This window comes from Dunckerocampus dactyliophorus, chromosome 19 (genome assembly GCF_027744805.1).
Source record: "Dunckerocampus dactyliophorus isolate RoL2022-P2 chromosome 19, RoL_Ddac_1.1, whole genome shotgun sequence".
Taxonomy (NCBI): Eukaryota; Metazoa; Chordata; class Actinopteri; order Syngnathiformes; family Syngnathidae; genus Dunckerocampus; species Dunckerocampus dactyliophorus.
The window spans coordinates 5,636,338-5,655,097 of NC_072837.1; the positions used below are offsets into that span (position 1 = coordinate 5,636,338).

Genomic DNA, 18,760 nt, shown 5'->3' on the forward strand with positions numbered 1-18,760 from the left:
ATTTGCTTTTCATATTCATATAGGAATAGATAAAAATGACATGCATTCTGTGAGATGTTGTAAAATTAAATGCAACTTACCAAAGGTTTGATTTAGTTTCGGTTTCCATTTATGGGAATACATGTCAGAATGACCGAAGCTGTCTTTTTATAATCACAATAAATCAGTCACCAGATACAGTACATAGCCTATGTGTATATATAGACCATATAGTGTTTGTGTATATATTCTATATAGGGCGGTGATGTAATATAAAATTCTTACACTACCGACGTAAGGAACAAAAACCTGGCATTCATCATTTAAATAGCTAAGGTGCATTTATGGGATTGTGATAGCAAGGAATGATGCTTTTGAAGGATCATAACACTTCGTAAGCGTCCAGTGAGATGGCGCTGATGTCATCCCTGTGCTGTGATGCATATACAGTGTAGTTCATGTTCAGTGTAATGTATCCCAGGGCTGGGGGTGTGTTGAGTCTGTGTGCCATACTTTGATGAAGTCAGTCAAGAAAACAGTTAAGTTTCACGTAAGATGACCTTATTATTTAAATCTCATTTTGTTGTTACTGTTCAGTTTTGTTGGTACTTACACGGTATCAGTAACGATTGTGCCTGTGGTTATCTACCTGCAGCTATGAAATATGAGAGTTGCTAGTTTACACATGTCAACATTGCAATGTTTAGAAGTAAATTTGAATGTGGGGAAAAGCCAAAAGGAAACTAACGCCTTGTTTTGCACAATTTATACTCTTCTTTCCTGTAGAACAGCGGTAACCAAACTTTTTCCACCGATGGCCGCATACATCCAGAAGAATTGAAGGATGTGGGGGGCACTTTGATACATTTTGCACATTGAAGATGCTAAAACCAAACCAATGTAGGTCAATAATGTTAAAATACTAATCTATCAGAACAAAAGAAGCCACATCTTAACTTTGTGTTATAAGCGACAAAGCAAACGTGTAATATATCTCATTAATAATGAATGAATTTTAGTTTTAGAATATGCCGATGGCCAGCTGTGGGCCAGAAATCGTCCCAGAGCCGCACTTTGGACACCCCTGTTGTAGAATGATGACATCAGAAGTGACGTGTGTGCGAATTTAGGGGCAAAATAACATTATTATAATAATATAAGAGAGCGACTGTTTGTCTGTGCATTTCCTGCCCTAATGAATATTGCCTTTGAGAGTTGGGAAATGATGTCTTGTGTGGAATGTTAGAATCAAATTTGTCAAAGTAATGCATGACGTAATCCATTGCACGCTAGTCGGTAGGAGTAGCGCGATTTAAAGTTATTGTTTAATACAGTTACAACTCAAGTAGAAAAGGGGCCTGCAGCACACCTTTCGTAATAAAACACATGGTTTATTATCAATGTGATAGAAATGAAAGCACTGGACAATTCAAAGCATGTCTACCCATCATCAGCACCATGACAACAGCTCTATAAGAACAGAAAAAACACTGGATGAGTCCTTCCCACCTCCAGCCTTCACAAAGATCAAATCACAGATAAATAGGCCTACTGCAAAATAGCTGGCACCTATTTACACAATCAACCATTTAAATTAATATAAATAAATATATACACGCATAAATTACCCCCTCCCCTTCTTGTATTTGTGTGTAGTATCCAGACAGAATGCTCACCTATCTTCATACCCACAATGCTTTTCCTGCATGAAGACAATCACAAGCTCACACACACACACGCACGCACACACACACAATGTTTGTTGGCTGCACACAGCACCTCAGTCTCACAGGACGCCGGCATGGGGAGCAAAATGGATGTAACACATCAACCAGCATGTCCTCAGGGGAATGAAAGAAGGTACCACAGATGAACAATCCTTCTGTGTCTCCGCATTTCTTCCTCCTCCGCGTCTACCTCATGCAGGCCCGAGCGTGGCAGGTCAGTCGCAAGCCGGAAGTAACAATGCCACTGCTTTACTTCCGCTGCTTCTCCTCTTTGTCGCCGGCCTTGTTGTCCCCGTGCCGGTTGTTGGAGGGGTTGTTGAGGAACATCTTGTCGAGTCCTTTGAGGGCCTCGGTGAGGTAGTTTTGGAGGGCCGTGAGCGCGGCACAGATGGCGGGAGAACCGAAGCCGTGTGTGATAAAGGAGAAGTGAGAGAGGCAGCTCTGGATGCCGGGCTCCAGGATGGGGGTGGGCCTTGAGTTGCCCAGGGGAGTCCTGTCCTGGGCCAGCAGGTCTGTGAACTCTTTGCACAGCTGTCTGCAGAGAAGAGAGACGACAGTATGTCAGGAGGGAACATTTTGTAGACACTCTCAGAAAAGAAAGTACTGGCATTGTACCTTTTAGGGATGTGACAGCATTGAGGCCTTGGGGAAACTTTATATACATTCAATATGGCATTAGCATACAGAATAAGTGTCCCCTTTTGTTATTTGTTAGTATTAGCCTTTTGCAGCTTCACTACTTCTGATTGGCTAAAATGGCCTTCCAGTTTGCGGTTACAGTGCCACCTGTTGCTTTGGCAGACACTCAACAGCCTGTGAATGAGTTTTAAGGTGAACTATTGACATTATTGTGATTACAGCTTGGGGGGAAATGATTATAGGTCATGTTTACAGCTGCTTTATGCCACCTTCTCAACATGACATTTTTTTTCAACCCCAAAGACATAGTCATCCCTTGTTTATTGCTCTTAATTGCTTCCAGACCCGACCATAAGTGAAGTTTCGCGATGTAGGATGCAATATTAATAAATGGAATATATTATTAGGTGATTTTTTTTTTTTACACGAAGTAGGGGAAATGTGCATTTTCGAAATGAATGTGAAATATTCGCCTCACCGCAAGTCTGCGAATGCATCTCGCCTGCGTTATGACTGCTGATTGGATGAGCAAGGGAGGGGGAGGTAGGCTAGCCTATGTAGTGAGTCTCACTGCGCCGAAGAGGAAAAAAAGGTGAGGGAGTATTTAGTTGAGTCTGAAGCAAGTAAAATAAATGTAATTAACCGGATATATACAGTATATAGCTTTGTTTTCAGAACAAGAAGCGTGCTGTAGCTATGTGCTCGGAGCCCGTGACTAGTCATGACTGAGGTGGTGACTCTGGGAGAGGCAGATAGTGTGCAGCGGCAGCTGACTGTACACTAACCGCTAAAAACAACATGTGCTTTCACTTTCACCTCTCCAAATACCAGAAAAATCTACCGACGACGTCAGTCTTTACATTTGTCGGTAGTCGTTTTTGAGAAAATAAAGTCACCAATAGGGCTCGGAAAGTTGCCATATTTAGCAAGAAAATCACCAAATTGGCAACGCAGGGCTGCACATGAGATGGGAAGCCATTCCTAGATGGGGAATACATGAAAGAATCTTCCTAAAAATATCAGAGCATCTATTCATCTACCCTCGCTCACACGTGTTGGTAATTCTCCAAAAGTACAATGTAGCACAACTGATCACAGGTTATTGTGTCCCTGGGGAAATTAGTTGTAGCGCACACCTTCTATTTTCATTGTCTGGCTTAATATGAAATGACTGAGAATATTTACTTATCATCTTGGAAAAAAATGGATTAAATGTTTCCATGCACCCCCTACAATTTGCTCACGTACCCCTGGTTGGAAATCACTGGTGTAAGCGTCTATTTCGATACCCGCATAGTCCGTGTGGTACAGTTACATTGCGTGTTTCGCATGTTACTTGTTGTTGTTTTCGGTTGCACTGTGAGCGGTTTTCGGTTGATATGCTCCTCCTGTTGGTTTGTGGCGCGTGAGTAGGAGTTTTAATATCAAGCTGATTCATTGCATTTAAAGAACACCACCTCAAGCAAGTTGACGTTTGCCTCTGACGACTTTCTGTACCGCTAAATTTTTTTACCAATGTACAGCAAATGAGATGAGATTGGAGATTATAAGCAGAAAATGGCATGTTTTCTACAAAGTCATCTTTACCAGCCCCCCATAGCTACATGAAATGGTTTGGTCCACTACTACCTTCACCGTTACGCACCTAGTCGGCAGCCGCTGTAGACCAAAGTGAAACAATGCTACCAGTGCCTAGTAAAATAAAGTGTGGGAGTCAAGGAAAGAGAGAAAGGTGAGAAAAGAGAGGCAAACGAAAAGGTTGTCAATATGTGACTTTTTTTTTTTTTTGCAGCCGAGCCAATCTGTGTATGTGGATATTAACCTGTTAGCTTAATGTCCACAATGAAATAAGCTGGCAGAGTGTTAGCATGTTGTGTTAGCCTCTATCTCACTCCTCTTTCACCAACACTGACAGCGCAAGTCAATGTTTCCATCCTATTAAAGGATGTATTATTAAATCAGTTGTAACATGGATAGATGGAATTACAGTGTGACATTAAAGATGGCCTTTAACACATTTATGTTCTGTTGCATCAAAGAGTCAATCGCCTACTACAGTACAGTACTTGTATATGCAGACTGATGCACGGACAACTCCCCAGTAAATATTACACTGCTAGTATTGAACAACAAGAAGCAAGACTTTTGGAGTTAGTAAAGCTTGGTGGGTCAGTTAAGCTTCTCGAGATGTTTGTTTTTTGTTTTTTTTTCATGGGGCCCATAATTGCTGGCGGGCACCCCTGATGGTGACTATGCGTGTATCCAATGTAATTACATTGGAGCTGACATTTTGTTGGAAACAAATTATTGTACTGAACATTTTTATTGTGCATTTTATCATACACAATTGGAGAGCCCTGGCTGGGATTCATTGTGGTCATCTCATTTTTTTCTTTTAATAACATTCATGAGGGGAAAATGAGTTTTAGAAGTCACAAAATGTTATTTTTCTACTCATATGTCTATACAAAGACACATCTTTTTTGCTGCCTTGCATGGTATGATATGAAAGAGCCACTTTTAATTGATTTAATTGATTACCATACAGGCTGTAGTTGCAATGGATCTTTACAAAATACATCATAATTTAAACATAGGAAACCTCACCCAGCCAACAATGGTTCACCTAATTTCACAACAATAAGAATTTCAAGGCTTTATTAATAAGCAATAGGTTTTTTGTCAATTTTGGACATCCTCAATAGACCCAGTTAAACTTCAGCAAATCACCCTCTGGTTTTGGCACCAATTTATATTCGGGGGATCTTATAGTTCCCCCCCCCCGCACATGAACACATCACACACACACTTCATACACTCACACACACACAAACTCTGTATGCGGCCTAAGGGCAGCACTACAGCAAATGAGTGACAGGCTGTGCAGGCCCGAGCCCAGCTGGGGTTAGTTGAGTAGAGAGGAGAAGTCTCCACCCCGGGCTACACTTAAGGCTCTCGCTGTTGTTTTCTGACAACTTGAAACACTTCACTGATAAATAATGAATTTCTAAGAGGCACCCCCGACACACAGTATGGTGGAACAGGTTCAAATCTCAGCATCAAACACCCACCGTGGGGAACACATTGGCACCTTGGCCGTACTGACAATTTACCAACAAAAACTGCGCTGAGAACCCACCTTTTTTTATGACATTTGAGCAAATGACATGTCTTCATCTTAGGCAAAATGTGGCAATGTTTTCTGCAGAATGTGTGTCACCATAGCGTAGCGCACATTCACACCAAGGCCAACACTGAGTTATGAATAAAATGTCATGCTTTTTTTTCTCCCTTTAGCAATTCCTACAAATTCCTCACGATATGCTGGTCTTTAATAGAAAAAATTGGCCACCTCACGTCTGATTAAATAAAATTTTTCGGTCTCTTGCTTCCCTGGCTGCTGTAACAGCCACTCCTGCACACTTTCTGAAAGAAATTGGATCCTCCAGTGTTTAATAGCCATACAATGGAGTAATATAAGTAACTTTACACGGGGATCTAAGACAAGAAGCAAGGGTCAAACATACATTAACAACCTCAGAGCTTGTATCTCCAAATGTCAGTGTGCTCTGCTGGCCTCATAAAAGTGTTCGACATCAAACATACAGCTAAAGGTTTCTTGTAAATGAAGCTTTTAAATGTGCAGATAATGCTAATCTTGGACTGACATTTCCCAGAAATAAAATGTGTTAATATTACAGATATTTTTATATAGCTTTGCATTGAATTAACTTCATTTTTAAACATTAAACATATTTAATACCAGGTTAACCCATATCAAACTATGAATAAAATCTCCAAATGTCATTGCTATGTTCACTCTGCCAGAATGGACCTGGGATATATAGCACAGCAGGGTTTGCACCCCTCAGGCCATCCTTTAAGAGGGGGCCGACAGAGGCCCTTGGAAAATGAAGGCAGGATTTAATTTCTCACTAATTCCTTTCCTTTCAGCAGAAATGCTCCTTTTTTAATAGGAGGTGGATGGCCTATTTTTCACCCCACGGTGTGTGCTGTTATGTCATTCCAATTAAACAGCGACTGTTTCTGAGGGAGGGCAAAGGTGGAAAAATATTTAGCTACTAATTATTAATTTACCTGAAAATACGTGTTTGCACTGAGCAATCTGGAAAGTGGTGTCGTGATCTCATTCTACGTAAGGCATACGGACCATAAAAAGGCATTGAATTCAACCGAATGGTGCATCAGACTCACTTAGTGGCCAGCAGCATGTTTTTCCGCGTGTGCAGCTCGTTGGGGTCGGTGTGCTGCCGGTTGAGGTACTCGCTCACGGCCTTGGTGGGGAACTCTGTCTCGCAGATGTAGCCGAAGTCCCTTGCCAGGTGCACGGCCTCACCTGCACGGTGCAAGGAATTTAAGATCAGCTTGCATACACGCAAATATAAATAATATGACTTGCATTTTTTTTATATTGCAGAAGTGACTAAATTGAAGCCCACTTTTTTTTTTTTTTTACTTTAATTTACTCTTTAATGCAATCCAACACGCAGTAGCCCCTATTAAAGTATTTTGGGATAACATTTGCGTATTTTTGCTGTAGTCTGTAATTAAGAGAAGTACATTTTCGTCAAATACGTCTTTCTACAGTTGCTAAACCATGTTGCACCCATGATTACGTTTAATATGAATGCATGAGGCCTATGATGATTATTGTTGTACTAATATAAGCAATGACTAATCAAATCTACATTTACGTTCATTGATAAAAAAACAAAACAAAGATAAGCAGATTCAAATAAATACTAACAGTCACAATATATCACCTTCTACTAGTGATGTTAGTAACGTCACATTTGCAGCCTTGCGTCTTCCAGCAGGTAAATTCAATCCAATCTTCTCCAGTTTTTCTCTCAGGCATTTCCCACCGTTTTTGGACTTTGCTCTATCAAAATACAGACAAATGTGCATAAGGATAATGTAAGAAACGTGTAATGCATGCACTGGAAAAGGGTGATTTCTGAACAATATGCCACGAGGGATGCTTCAAGTGAGAGTGTGTCTCAGGAGATTCAAAGTTATGCATAGACGTGTGTGAGTGTGTGTGTGTGCGTGTGTGTGTGTGTGTGAGCGTGTACCTTCTCAACACACCCCCCAATAAGGAGGCGTTGAGGCACTCGGGTGGGGAAAGTCTCCTCTGCACCTCCCCAACGGTCACTTTGTATTTGGATGTGGAGCTGAGCAGGGACAGCCGACCCGGTACCGAGCAGAACAGTTCGTTTATGTTGACGGTGACTCCACCGATCAGGCCGTCCTTGCCCAGCATCAACGAGCCAATGTTCTTGGGGGGCATGGGTACTAAAAACAATAAATTAAAAAATAAAGATTAATTTCAATATCTGAATATTTTCAAATAGAACAATGTACATGTTGACATTGTGTTGTAACCTATAGAATATAATAACATAATTTACAGATATTATCTCGACTTTCCTGGTAATTTCTTACCATTTTTTCTGTGAGAAATGAAGGAAGACGATGGTATTTGTGTTTATTCGGCTTGCACAAGCACGCCACAAATGGGGCGCTGTTTTCAATATGTGCTGCACAAAATGTGGTCAAACACCACCACAATATATGTCTATTATTGTGGTTGTCGTTTCAAGTGGTGTGGAACCACTGCATCGCGTCTCCCTTAATATTTGGGCCCTAGCCTGTATAGCTACCAAAATATTAGAAACGGCTGTAGTGCGGTTTACCACAACCACACAAATAAACATACTGTTAGATGAAACCCTCTGACAGGTTATAGGTGTAAAATCAGAATTTTAATCTTACAATGTATTGCATGTGTGTGTAGTGTTGTGGCCAATGAGTGTGTTTTGTTCATTTTAGTACCAGGCGCGTTCATGTGGCGGCCTAATGAGGCGCTGACGCGCAGGTCATTTGCTTTTATTTAATGTGGCGCGACGTTCTCATTAGAATACTATTGATTGCTGATTGGCCCGCTGTTCTCCAATCGCATTAACCACCTCCCAGCCTTTCCTCCCTCCATGCACGGCCGGTTTAACTCCCACGGTGCAGCAGCCCTGGCATTTGGATGCTCCCTCATCCTGCTTCATCTTCATTCACACATTAATGTCCTTTTAAAAAAAGACGCTGCAGCCAAGCCTGAGCATGCTTGCACGCACGAGGGGCAGTTTTTTGATAGCTCCACGGGGGATAATACAGCAGATTAGCTCTAAACGAGCTCACAGGATCTCCGTGAGCGGTGCCATTTATTACATCAGCGGCTTAAATGCCCCGCGGGGAGCTCAGTCACTCAACATCCCACAACTGAATCATTGCACATCATCAGCCGCGCGCTTGCTTGCACGCATGCAAGCGTGCGTGGCAGCCTGTCAGTGTAGCGCTCTGTACAGGGGAGCCGGGGGTCTTTATCCCGCTTTATAGCCCCTCATCCTGCATGGAGCCACTCAGCAGGAACAACTGCCTGTTTACCAGTGGAACTCATATTTTCATGCTTTCCAGTAATAAAGAGCCTGCATGGGCTAGATTTGGCCCCATCGCTAAAAAAAAACTTCATATAAGATCCAGTGCAAAAAATGTGCTTTTACACAAAAAAATAATGCCCAGTTTTGATTGACACTCTCAGTATGTTTCTTGTGTTGGTGTAGAACTGCACTGTATTATACTCATTTCAGTATTTTGCAGTGCAACCATAAAACCACAATTAAAAAAAAATACTACTTTGTCATTTACTGTAAAACTGCTCATTAATATATTTAAAGGCATTTTTGCACCTCTTGTATTGGCTATATAGCCTATATATTGGATACCCAGACACACTCATACCATCAGATAGACTTTTTCAAACGGAGAATATTCACTTTATATTTTATATGGAGGAATAGTGTGTGAGCGTGTTTACCTTTCTTAATTACAGATTGATCCAGTATGTTGGTTCCGTTGGTGTCTTCAATTGTCTGATAGCACCAAGATAGAGACAAACCATTATACAGTATGCTTGTTTTATTAAGATGACACACTCTCTCTCTCTCACTCACACACACACACACACACACACACACACACGCACACACACACACACACACACACTGTAAAAGCCCACTTACACTTGCAGTCTTTCACAATAAAGCAGTTTTTGCTTCATTCAACGTCACAGGCAATACTAATGTTTTCATAGTAATTACATAATTTGACATGGACTATTTATCATCCTGCAAAAAATACAAAATAAAATATGAACTTTAGGGTACATTATAAATATGAATAGAAGCTAGCAACATTTTAAAATATAAAACATAAATATCAAATATAAAAATCATAAGTTTTTATACTATAATAATTTTAGTGTATGATTGTTTTTTTTTTAAGTAGACATTTTTAAATGTTCTTTTCTATATATATAGCCCATAATAATAGAAAATATCAACATAAGGGTTCTATTCATAGCTCATCTATTTTCTTTAAAAACAGGCTTTATGTCTTGTTTGTGGCCTTGGGCTCCTTTTGAGTTCAGACTCATTATTTGAGGGGTCAGCCCTGAGGGGGCATCTCAGTTCAATGACCTCTGATCTCGACAGCAACTGTCTCAAATATATAAACATGAGTTTGATTTTTATTTTATTGCTATTTCAAAAAAGAAAATGAACATTTATGCACCCTTTGCCAGGTGTTCTATTTTATGTGAATTTCCAGTGGCCCTAATTGTGGAAATAGCAAATACTGTCGTCATTCTTTCGCCCAAAAAGTCTGCTATAAAGTACAATTGCACAAATATAATACAGATGAAAAAAATCGGTTTCATGAGCCACGTCCTTGGAAAAATGTCAATTTCTTACCTGAACATCCTCCATGCCGTGGAGCCCATGCAACAGTCCGTCGCCCATACCGGACTCCAGTCCCGGATGAGCGGAGTGCAGCAGCACGTCCGGCCGCCTCACCCCACCGTAATCCCGCCTTGGGTCCAGCCCAGGCAGCTGCGGCAGCGAGGCCCGAGGCTGGGCCAGCAAAGACGAGCTGTCCATCCGCTCCCCGGCTGCATCCTGCCGCTGCCTCGCCCCCCATGCGCCCTGTTGGCTCTGGTGGAGGGAGTTCAGGGAGTAAGGGTCGCTGACGTGCGAGTACGGGTCCTGGCTCTGGTAGTGGGCGAGCGGCTGGTACGGCGGCGGGAAGTAGGGCGGCTGGAAGTCCGACGAAGGGGCGTGGGAGAGGGGCGGCGCGCTGGAGTAGGGCCCCGCGTGGGATACGGAACCCAGCTGGGACAGGCGTGAGCTGTGACTGGAGACACCGTCATGGCGGTCCTTGAAGGAGCACGCAAAATCAGAAACACATTGCAGTTGAAATGAACCAACCATGAGCTTAAAACTCACCGCTGTGCAGTAAGAGTGAACTAACATCTGGATCACCGCTGCCGGCCTCACTAAAACAACAGAACCAGCCGAACCCTCAACTTTTTAGTCCTGAGGAACTCAGGCTGTGCCGCTCCAAACACCTCCAGGGGTTGTCTACTCTCTCCCTCTCTCCACTCTCTCTCTTTACCACGAGTGTGTTTGAGCAGTGAACCTCCGCCTTCACCCCACCGTGTCATTGTTATGCAGGACTTGCACCAATATTAATACCACACAGCCAGGACAAGTTGGCACCAAAATATAATAAGCATATAACTATACAACTTGAACACACACTCAAGTGCATACTGTATATCTCAATGGCAACCAAAATTATAAATTCCCCTAATGTCCCTCAAAACAAAAGTGACTAACTTTTTACACCAACCACCCCCAAAATATTTTGCTTTGCAAGTACCACCATTTTTTGCTACTTCCGCTTCAACTATGTGGCTTAATTCTACTTGCAGGTAATCGTATGCGGTAAAGCTTAATTTTATTTATATAAAAATACATCTCTGGTGTTCCCGAGTGCCGCTAGATGGAGCCCGCACACCACCAGTGGTACTCGTACCAAATTTTTGCGACAAAAAGAGCACGAATAAACACCATCCAGGCACCCCGTAATGCGTGGGGTGTTCTTGTGAACTGTGTCATGAGCCAAGTCTTGGAAATGAACCCAAGGTGCGTATACTTCCGTGCCAAGCATTATTATAATACTAGCACAATGGGTATACTCTTCGTCTCAATTGTGTGGAGTGAGGAGTGTATTAGCTAGAAGGATCGCGGCGCCTAAGAAATATTTTGTTTTGCAAGTACCACTGTTTTTACTACTTCCACTTACGTCACATTTGAACTTAATAATATTTCAACAACAGGGAATTTAATTTGAATTCAATTTCAGCAAATTTTTATTTGTACGTTCGTTTCATATGTATGGGCCTCTAATATCGTACAATATTTTACATTGCGGTACATATTTCCTAAGTATCACTCACTGGGGGTACCCTCGTACCACCAGTGGTACTCGAACCACAGTTTACGAATCCATGCATTACCTGGCACTTTTTTTTTTTCTTTGGAAAAGTATTTTTAATCCATTAAAAGTTACTCTCTCCAACAGCCGGAACATAAACACAGTCCTCTTTATTATGAACGCTTTAATGAGTGTGCACCTTCATTGACGTAGTGTACATCACATGTTGAATTGCTAGACACAGTGTGCTGATAATCTATATGGTCTTTGTAGATGAATAGAATGCATAAATGTGCCTCGGCATGTTGATGGAATCTCCTGCAGTGAAGAAGCAGTGGAGGAGGAGGACATCTATTCGGAAATGTTGGGTAAAATGTGAACGAGTGCAAGGATTACAATCCAGCAGCGAAAAGCTAGAGTAAATACTATCCCAGGCGCTGCGTGACGCGTGGGGGGCTCGTGTGAACCGTGTCATGAGTCAAAAGGTGCATTAAACTCCACATTGTGGTCCACGGGGCCCTCTTTAATGACATTAGGGCGCTCTTTACACTCCCGTGGCCGTGGGAGAGAGGCCATGTGTGGCATGATACAAGGATCTCCCACCGGGGGCTCTTTTCTCTTGTCTTGGCTCGGCTATTTTCTTCTATTATAGTTCTGGGATAAAAGCCAAAGTGATTTACATATACGTCTCACACGCCTTCACCATGAGTTAGCATAGTTACTTTGTTTATTTCCTGGACCAAATGCACCACACAATAAATTCCCTATTTTAAAATTAAAAAAAAAAATCAGTTTCGACACTTTCTGCCACCACATGGCTCCCAATACACCATTTAAAAAAAAAAAAAAAACACAACAAAAAATACATTTCACCCAAGGAAGCCCACCTCAGGCCTAAATAACATCACCTGCCCATGCAGACAAACACCACAACACACGAACCCATTTCAAGCATGCTTTGAGAAAGATGCACTTGAACATTACCTCGTAAATATCTTCATACTTGACATTCTCAACTAGTTTCCACAGCATGGTCGCTTCTCCGCTGTCGGTAAACCAAATGCAAGAGAGGAAGAGATGTCACATCCCTCAGTCTCTCTCTCTCTTTCTCTCTCTCACACATACACACTCCCTCCCTCTCTCCCTCCTTCTCATACACCTTATCTCTCCCCCATGCTGCAAAGACAGTTTATGGACAGGGACGACCCAAAAAGGACACACAAATACAGACAGCTTCATCATTAATGTCCATAATAAACAACAATGAGGGCCAGACATGTGTGCATTCACCACAACCTTGCAGAGCCTCGGTGCTCATCATTCATTCCTCAGATGTTCTAGCCCAAGTCAGTCATCAAACTCCACATGACCTTTTCCGCTCTCATCTGCATTCATCACATTTTTCTGAAGAAGATATTCCCTTGTATTGGTGACATAGTGACAGATGCACTGTATCTTCCTCAAGGATACCAACCTCCTATTGCAGTATATTCACACGTTTTGACAGGTTTGTGCTGATATCTTGGATGAAAAGACAACTAACCAGTCTTGATTTTCTTTCCCTCGCCACAGGGTCGAGGCAGATTGCCGCCCCACGGCGAGCCTGGGTTGTACACCAAGTTTCATCCTGTTAGATGGTACAGTAAGTTTCTGCTTTGCTACTTTAATGTATCATACAGTATATATAGTGTGTATACACTGTAGTCTTAAACCTGCTACAAAAAGAAGCCCCCTCTGTCCCAACCCCTAAAATTGACATAATGAATTTGCTGCATTTATCCAATCATCTGCATTGTGATTGAAGTTCCCATTTTTAATCAGTTGATTGTTTGATGGTAATTCTCAATGGCCAATGGCCCCTGCAGCACATGAGGGCCCCTGTAGGGTTCACCCTGTGCAGTCATTGATTAAAAATAGTCTTGAGTTCAGCACCGCTCCAGTAATGATACATATTACCATAGATGTCTTAAAATGATAACACACACATCTTTTCTTTAAAATTACTATTGACTGTATGCATTTTGTTATTTTGTGTCATTTAACCTCAAAACATGCAACAATTCATATTTATGGTCATGTAGTGTCTAGAAGCTTATTGTTCCTCCTGAACAAGGAAACAGTTTGATTCTAGGCAACATTTTGTCCTTATTTGAAACTACTTTGAGTACAAACATAAATATGTTGTCATTGGGAATATATTATAGCATTGGTACATACAGTGAATTATTTATTTTACCCCCCCCCCCCCCCCCACCCCCCATGGGGAAAGTACAGGCATACTGCATCATTGTCATCATCATTCTACAACTTCAACACCCTGCTGCGTGATTTGCCAAACGTGTTTATGCTGCGCCATCTAGCGGCACAAAGACATACATGCAACCTTCTGCAGTAATCCCTCCAATTGCATTGTGGCCTGTCATGTTGTATTTTAATTTGAAGAAAAGTTGTATCTGCATGTCTCCACATATCTTTTTAATAAGTGATATACATGTCTCATATATATATATATATATATAAAATGTAATAACACATATACAATTGAGTAAATGTTTAACAATATGAATAAAATTAAAAAAATATCCTAAGTACAATAAATTAAAATTAGTTAAAGTGAGTTTTTGCAACATTTATATCTTTGCCCAGTGTCCCAAGTTAAACTTCTTGCATTTATTCTCCATTATATTGTCTAAAACTGAGCGCGCTCATGCAGTATTACTCTCGCTCTGTGTGCATCTTGTCTCTGATTTGGCTTCAATTCCTCGTTAACTCTTGATGTTGAGTCCAAGAAAATGCCTCCTTGACATAAATGTTTCAAATGCACGGCTGTTGCCATCAACTCTGAAATGACCTGCTGCCAATGCTTCATCTATTCCTTTCTCGCTTTCTATCATGCACATAAACAAACACACACGCACACACACACACACACACACACACACACAGAGGGGCATATGACTGTCAGCCATGACAGATGTCCTGACAGTCTGGAGGTCTGGAGGCATATTTGTGGTGGTTGTCCTGCAGGGCTTTGACACACGATGTATCAGCATACATAACATAACACCACACATGTCGCAATAATAATATGCAGTGTGCTTATTTACTCTAACGATAACTTTAGAATAATTATTCATGATTATGTATCGCTTTGTGGTCTAATAAAATGTTAGTGAAATCCTAATTTACAAAATTGATGTCAAAATCTAGCTAAAGTTCTGAAATATCAGATTTTCTGATAGATATTAATAAAAGGTAAAGCATTATTTAAATAAAAAAAATGTTTCTTACTATTCATATAACACATTGGAACAAGGTCCAACAATTTAAGAAAATAATTTTTAAAAAAGCCTTAAAACCTTTTACAAATTATTGGATTTTTTTTGTCACAACACCTGATTATGTTTTTGTTTTGCGTCATAGGTTTAGGGTATATTTTGTTTATGTCCTATTCCAGTGTTGTTGTTTTTTTTGCAGACACCCTGTAGTTTAGTATTTGGCCACTAGGTAGCAGTAGAACACCACGGGAATCCGTCAAAGTCAACGAAGCAGGGCAACATCATTCGGACCAGTGGCTCGACTGTTCTTTAATGACCATTTTATATTATATTATGCCTATTATTATTATTATTATTATTATTATTATTATTATTATATGCATGGAATCAAGGAATGTGACATTTTGTAACAGATGATGCAACAAATGTAAACAATATGTGCCATTTGTGTGTCACCCTTTTACTCTACCATATTAATTCAGGGAGAGACGCTGAAGAAAACGAGCTCTATAGAACATTTGGTGGTCTCAGCCCAAAGGGTGCACTCTGCATGCACTATAAAACGGTATCGCTTCTTGAAAATCATTGGCTCCAACTAGCAAACTTAGAAAATTGCATCATGTGAGCGCTGCATTGCGCTCCAATCAATCAATATAATAAATTATTAACTAGCTATGTCAAACTTTCATTTCAATACGTTCTTACACAATGTCAATTTGCAGAATCTCAGGCAGGGTTGCATTGATTTTTAGGTCCTCCTTTTCAGCCCATTCTCAATAACGTTGCTCATGATTCTAATGTGAGTCGTGTTTCCTCCACACACACAAGACTTATTGTGTACAATATGTGTGTGTGTGCATATGCTGTCTGTATCTTAATATTTATTTGTTAATGTTCGTTTTGTCCTTTGGGATGCAGCCCCCATCAAAGCTGCTTTGTCGCACCATCCCGTAGTCTCTTGCAGTTTGTTACACAGGCCGAACCCTGCTCTTCAGCAACTGGAATACTGGTAGAGAGTCATTAAAACAAGGTACCTTTATTGCCGAAATGAAATGGCTCTTTAGGTGACAATATTGTGTGACTTACATTTATAAAAAAACAAAACAAAACAAACAACAACAGTTCATCATGTACCAACTAAGAAACCAATCATACCCATAAAACTCCTACATTCAAACATTAAAGCCTGCACAATATCACAATAATCAGTGAATATTTCAGCCGACTGTACTTCTAAAGGGCAAGAATCCCTGTTAAATAAACAAAGTTTGTTTGTAGCTTTTTTAACAGGATTTTGGGAACAAGGTGATCTAATGAGGGAAACCCCGCAAGCTATGAAGAAGAGTTCTTCAGTAAATTCCTATTGAAGGCAAACGGCAACAAAGGAAACAAAGAGTGAGGTGAACAAACATGCGCGCTCATTATTATGTGAATAACGTGATGAATAAAAGCTAAGCAGACCTGCAACTCCTCAACTAGCTAATTCATCATTAAGGCACAGATATCAATAAAGAGTAAATAGTTAAAGGAATGGCAATACTTTACTCTTTCTGTACATCATTACTTTACTATTACTAATCATTTACATTAATACCCTTAAGAGATCCTTAAAATTTACACAACTTTATTAAAAGTGTCGTAAAAGTCTCACCCATTTATTAGTTTTGTCATTTTTATCTCTTTTATCTAGTTTAATTTATTCCTACGATTTGCAACTTCTTGTGCCACAAATATACGTATCGAGTATTGATTATATTTTGAGGATTTTAACCCTATACAGATATTTTGCTGCATGCTTTGAATGGGAAGACGTGCCATCTGGTGAACAAATATACAATGCAGAAATTGAATGCCTGTAGTCCAAATTGAAATGTAAAACTAAAGGATTATGTTAGTTAATGTTACGATTAACGTGAGATCAAAAGTGGCATTTTCAAGGGGACATTTTCGGTCATGAGGATCAAATGTGTCTGGTTTTGTGTAGTGTTGCCATTTTAGTAGAGCAGAGAAATGGCTTTTGTCCCTAAACAAAAAATATGTAAATAATTATTAGGGCTGTCAAATGATGAAATTTTTAAATCAGATTAATACCAGTTTTCAAATTAATCATGATTAATCACACTGTCTGAAATATGCACATTTTTGCTGTATTTTAATATAAATGACAGGGCAGGGACTATACAGTATAGATAGTTTTCTCCGGGTACTCTGGTTTCCTCCCACATGCATGTTAGGTTCTAAATTGTCCCATAGGTGTGGATATGAGTGTGAATGGTTGTTTGTCTTTATGTGCCCTGCCGTTGGCTGGCGAAGTCAGCTGGGATAGGCTCCAGCATACCCGCGAGTGGCATAGAAGCTGGATGGATGGATGGATGGATGGATTGATGGTTTCTTTAATAGCAGAGTAGCAGAATATTTGAATCAGACTTGTGTTATTATGAGCAATGAGGAGTTGCGTTCAAAGACACTACGTCATTTAAGTTGAATTCACATGTTTTGAGTGAATTTGCTGGTCTTTCCGAGCATACTTAAATGCAGGAAATTATACTTCCGCATTAAGAGTTGCAAAGTGAGCGATAGGAATATCCACTTGAGAATTGTTTTCTTTGCATTTCTGTTTATTTAGACAACACATACTGTACGTGCATAATAAAGTTGTGATATTCAGAGTGTCCGTGAATGCATCTCGAAGTCTGTATAATGACAATGAGGAAATGTCTGCAATGACAAATGGACTAGAGATGTGTTTGTTTGTGAGTTGGAGATACATACGGTATATGGTGCTGGAATTGCACTGCTGTTGATGTGTTCAGGTAAGAATAACGTTATAAAAGAGCGTCAGACACTGTGTGACTTTCTGGGGACACTACACTGTGCCGTCTGTCGTCATAACAGGGAGCCGTGTCTTGCCATGATGCATATGCGTTAATTACGCAAAAAAATGTAACGTAATTAATGCAGTAAATTAGTTACCGCCGTTAACATGCTATTTTTGACAGCCCTAGTAATTATGGCTTATTTTTTTTGTACTTTAAACCAGGCGGTTAAAACTACTACTGTGAAATATTATTTATCAAGCATTATTTACATTTTTGGGATTTCAACTTTTAATATTTTGCTGCATGCTTTGAATGGGGAAAATTTGGTGCCATCTGGTGGACAAATTTTTAAATGGAATGCCAGTAGTCTAAATTGAAATAATTGCATTAGGACACAAAGAAGGCAAAAACGCCATTTTTCCGGCGAGTCAATTTTCAGCCGTTTTTTTTTTTTTTTTCAGTGCGGCGGCTGTCGCGAAATCATTTTTTTTCAAGTTGCTGAAACAACACCTTTCTGGTCCTGGAGGTGGGCCAAACCCACCACACATTCATGGGGGGTCCCGGCAGGACTCAATGATGGCAAAAAAACGGCACTTTTCTGAACGGGTCAATATATCAGTGAATTATTTTTTGTCATGGCCCCACTGAGAGACAGAATTTTTTTCACGCCCCCCGATTTGAAATACTATTGAGAAACTGATAATATCTACTTATTTATCTGTACGCCACAGACTGAACACAAAACTGAAACCAGCAAAATGCAAGAAAATGGAGAGCAGTGAAGCATACAAGTGTATTCAAGAGTACAACTGCATGCTGAGTACGACAAATTCATCCGTGTTGGCAGGTCTGCACTAATAATGGAAGTCCTCCCTGCGTCTCAGGGCCCCCTGACAGTTCACCGCGCCCCACTATTAGAGAAGCACTGCTTTATGCTAACATAAATGTGGCATCAAACTTTTTTAACAGT

At 40.5% G+C, this 18,760-nt stretch overlaps 1 protein-coding gene and 1 long non-coding RNA gene across 7 annotated transcripts in view; one reads left to right on the forward strand and one right to left on the reverse strand.

Annotated features, from left to right (window-relative positions):
- Window positions 1-18,760, forward strand: part of LOC129172378 (uncharacterized) — a 129,414-nt gene that overhangs the window by 30,613 nt on the left and 80,041 nt on the right. For all 5 annotated transcript variants that reach the window (XR_008566993.1, XR_008566994.1, XR_008566996.1 and 2 more), the window contains exon 3: window positions 13,266-13,330. This is a non-coding gene — a long non-coding RNA (uncharacterized LOC129172378). The remainder of the gene's footprint in view (window positions 1-13,265; window positions 13,331-18,760) is intronic.
- On the reverse strand, window positions 1,350-12,753 carry tfap2b (transcription factor AP-2 beta). 2 transcript variants are annotated; one of them, XM_054762030.1, is made up of 7 exons: window positions 12,678-12,753; window positions 10,169-10,630; window positions 9,235-9,289; window positions 7,442-7,661; window positions 7,130-7,248; window positions 6,561-6,702; window positions 1,350-2,241 (listed from the first exon to the last, which is right to left on the reverse strand). In XM_054762030.1, exons 1-7 carry the CDS (start codon window positions 12,723-12,725, stop codon window positions 1,956-1,958), a joined length of 1,332 nt encoding a protein of 443 aa, XP_054618005.1. In that variant the 5' UTR covers window positions 12,726-12,753; the 3' UTR covers window positions 1,350-1,955. The 2 variants fall into 2 exon arrangements, with proteins under 2 accessions (XP_054618005.1, XP_054618004.1); XM_054762029.1 differs by lacking the exon at window positions 12,678-12,753 and adding an exon at window positions 10,700-12,666.

Excerpts from the sequence above, each read along its gene's own strand:
- tfap2b (XM_054762030.1), bottom strand. The coding sequence starts at position 12,725 with ATGCTGTGGAAACTAGTTGAGAATGTCAAGTATGAAGATATTTACGAG. Across the intron at positions 7,662-9,234 it reads TCAATCTGTAATTAAGAAAG|TACCCATGCCCCCCAAGAAC; the intron begins GTAAACACGCTC and ends TATTGTTTTTAG. Across the intron at positions 6,703-7,129 it reads ACTAACATCACTAGTAGAAG|GTGAGGCCGTGCACCTGGCA; the intron begins GTGATATATTGT and ends TGCACCGTGCAG.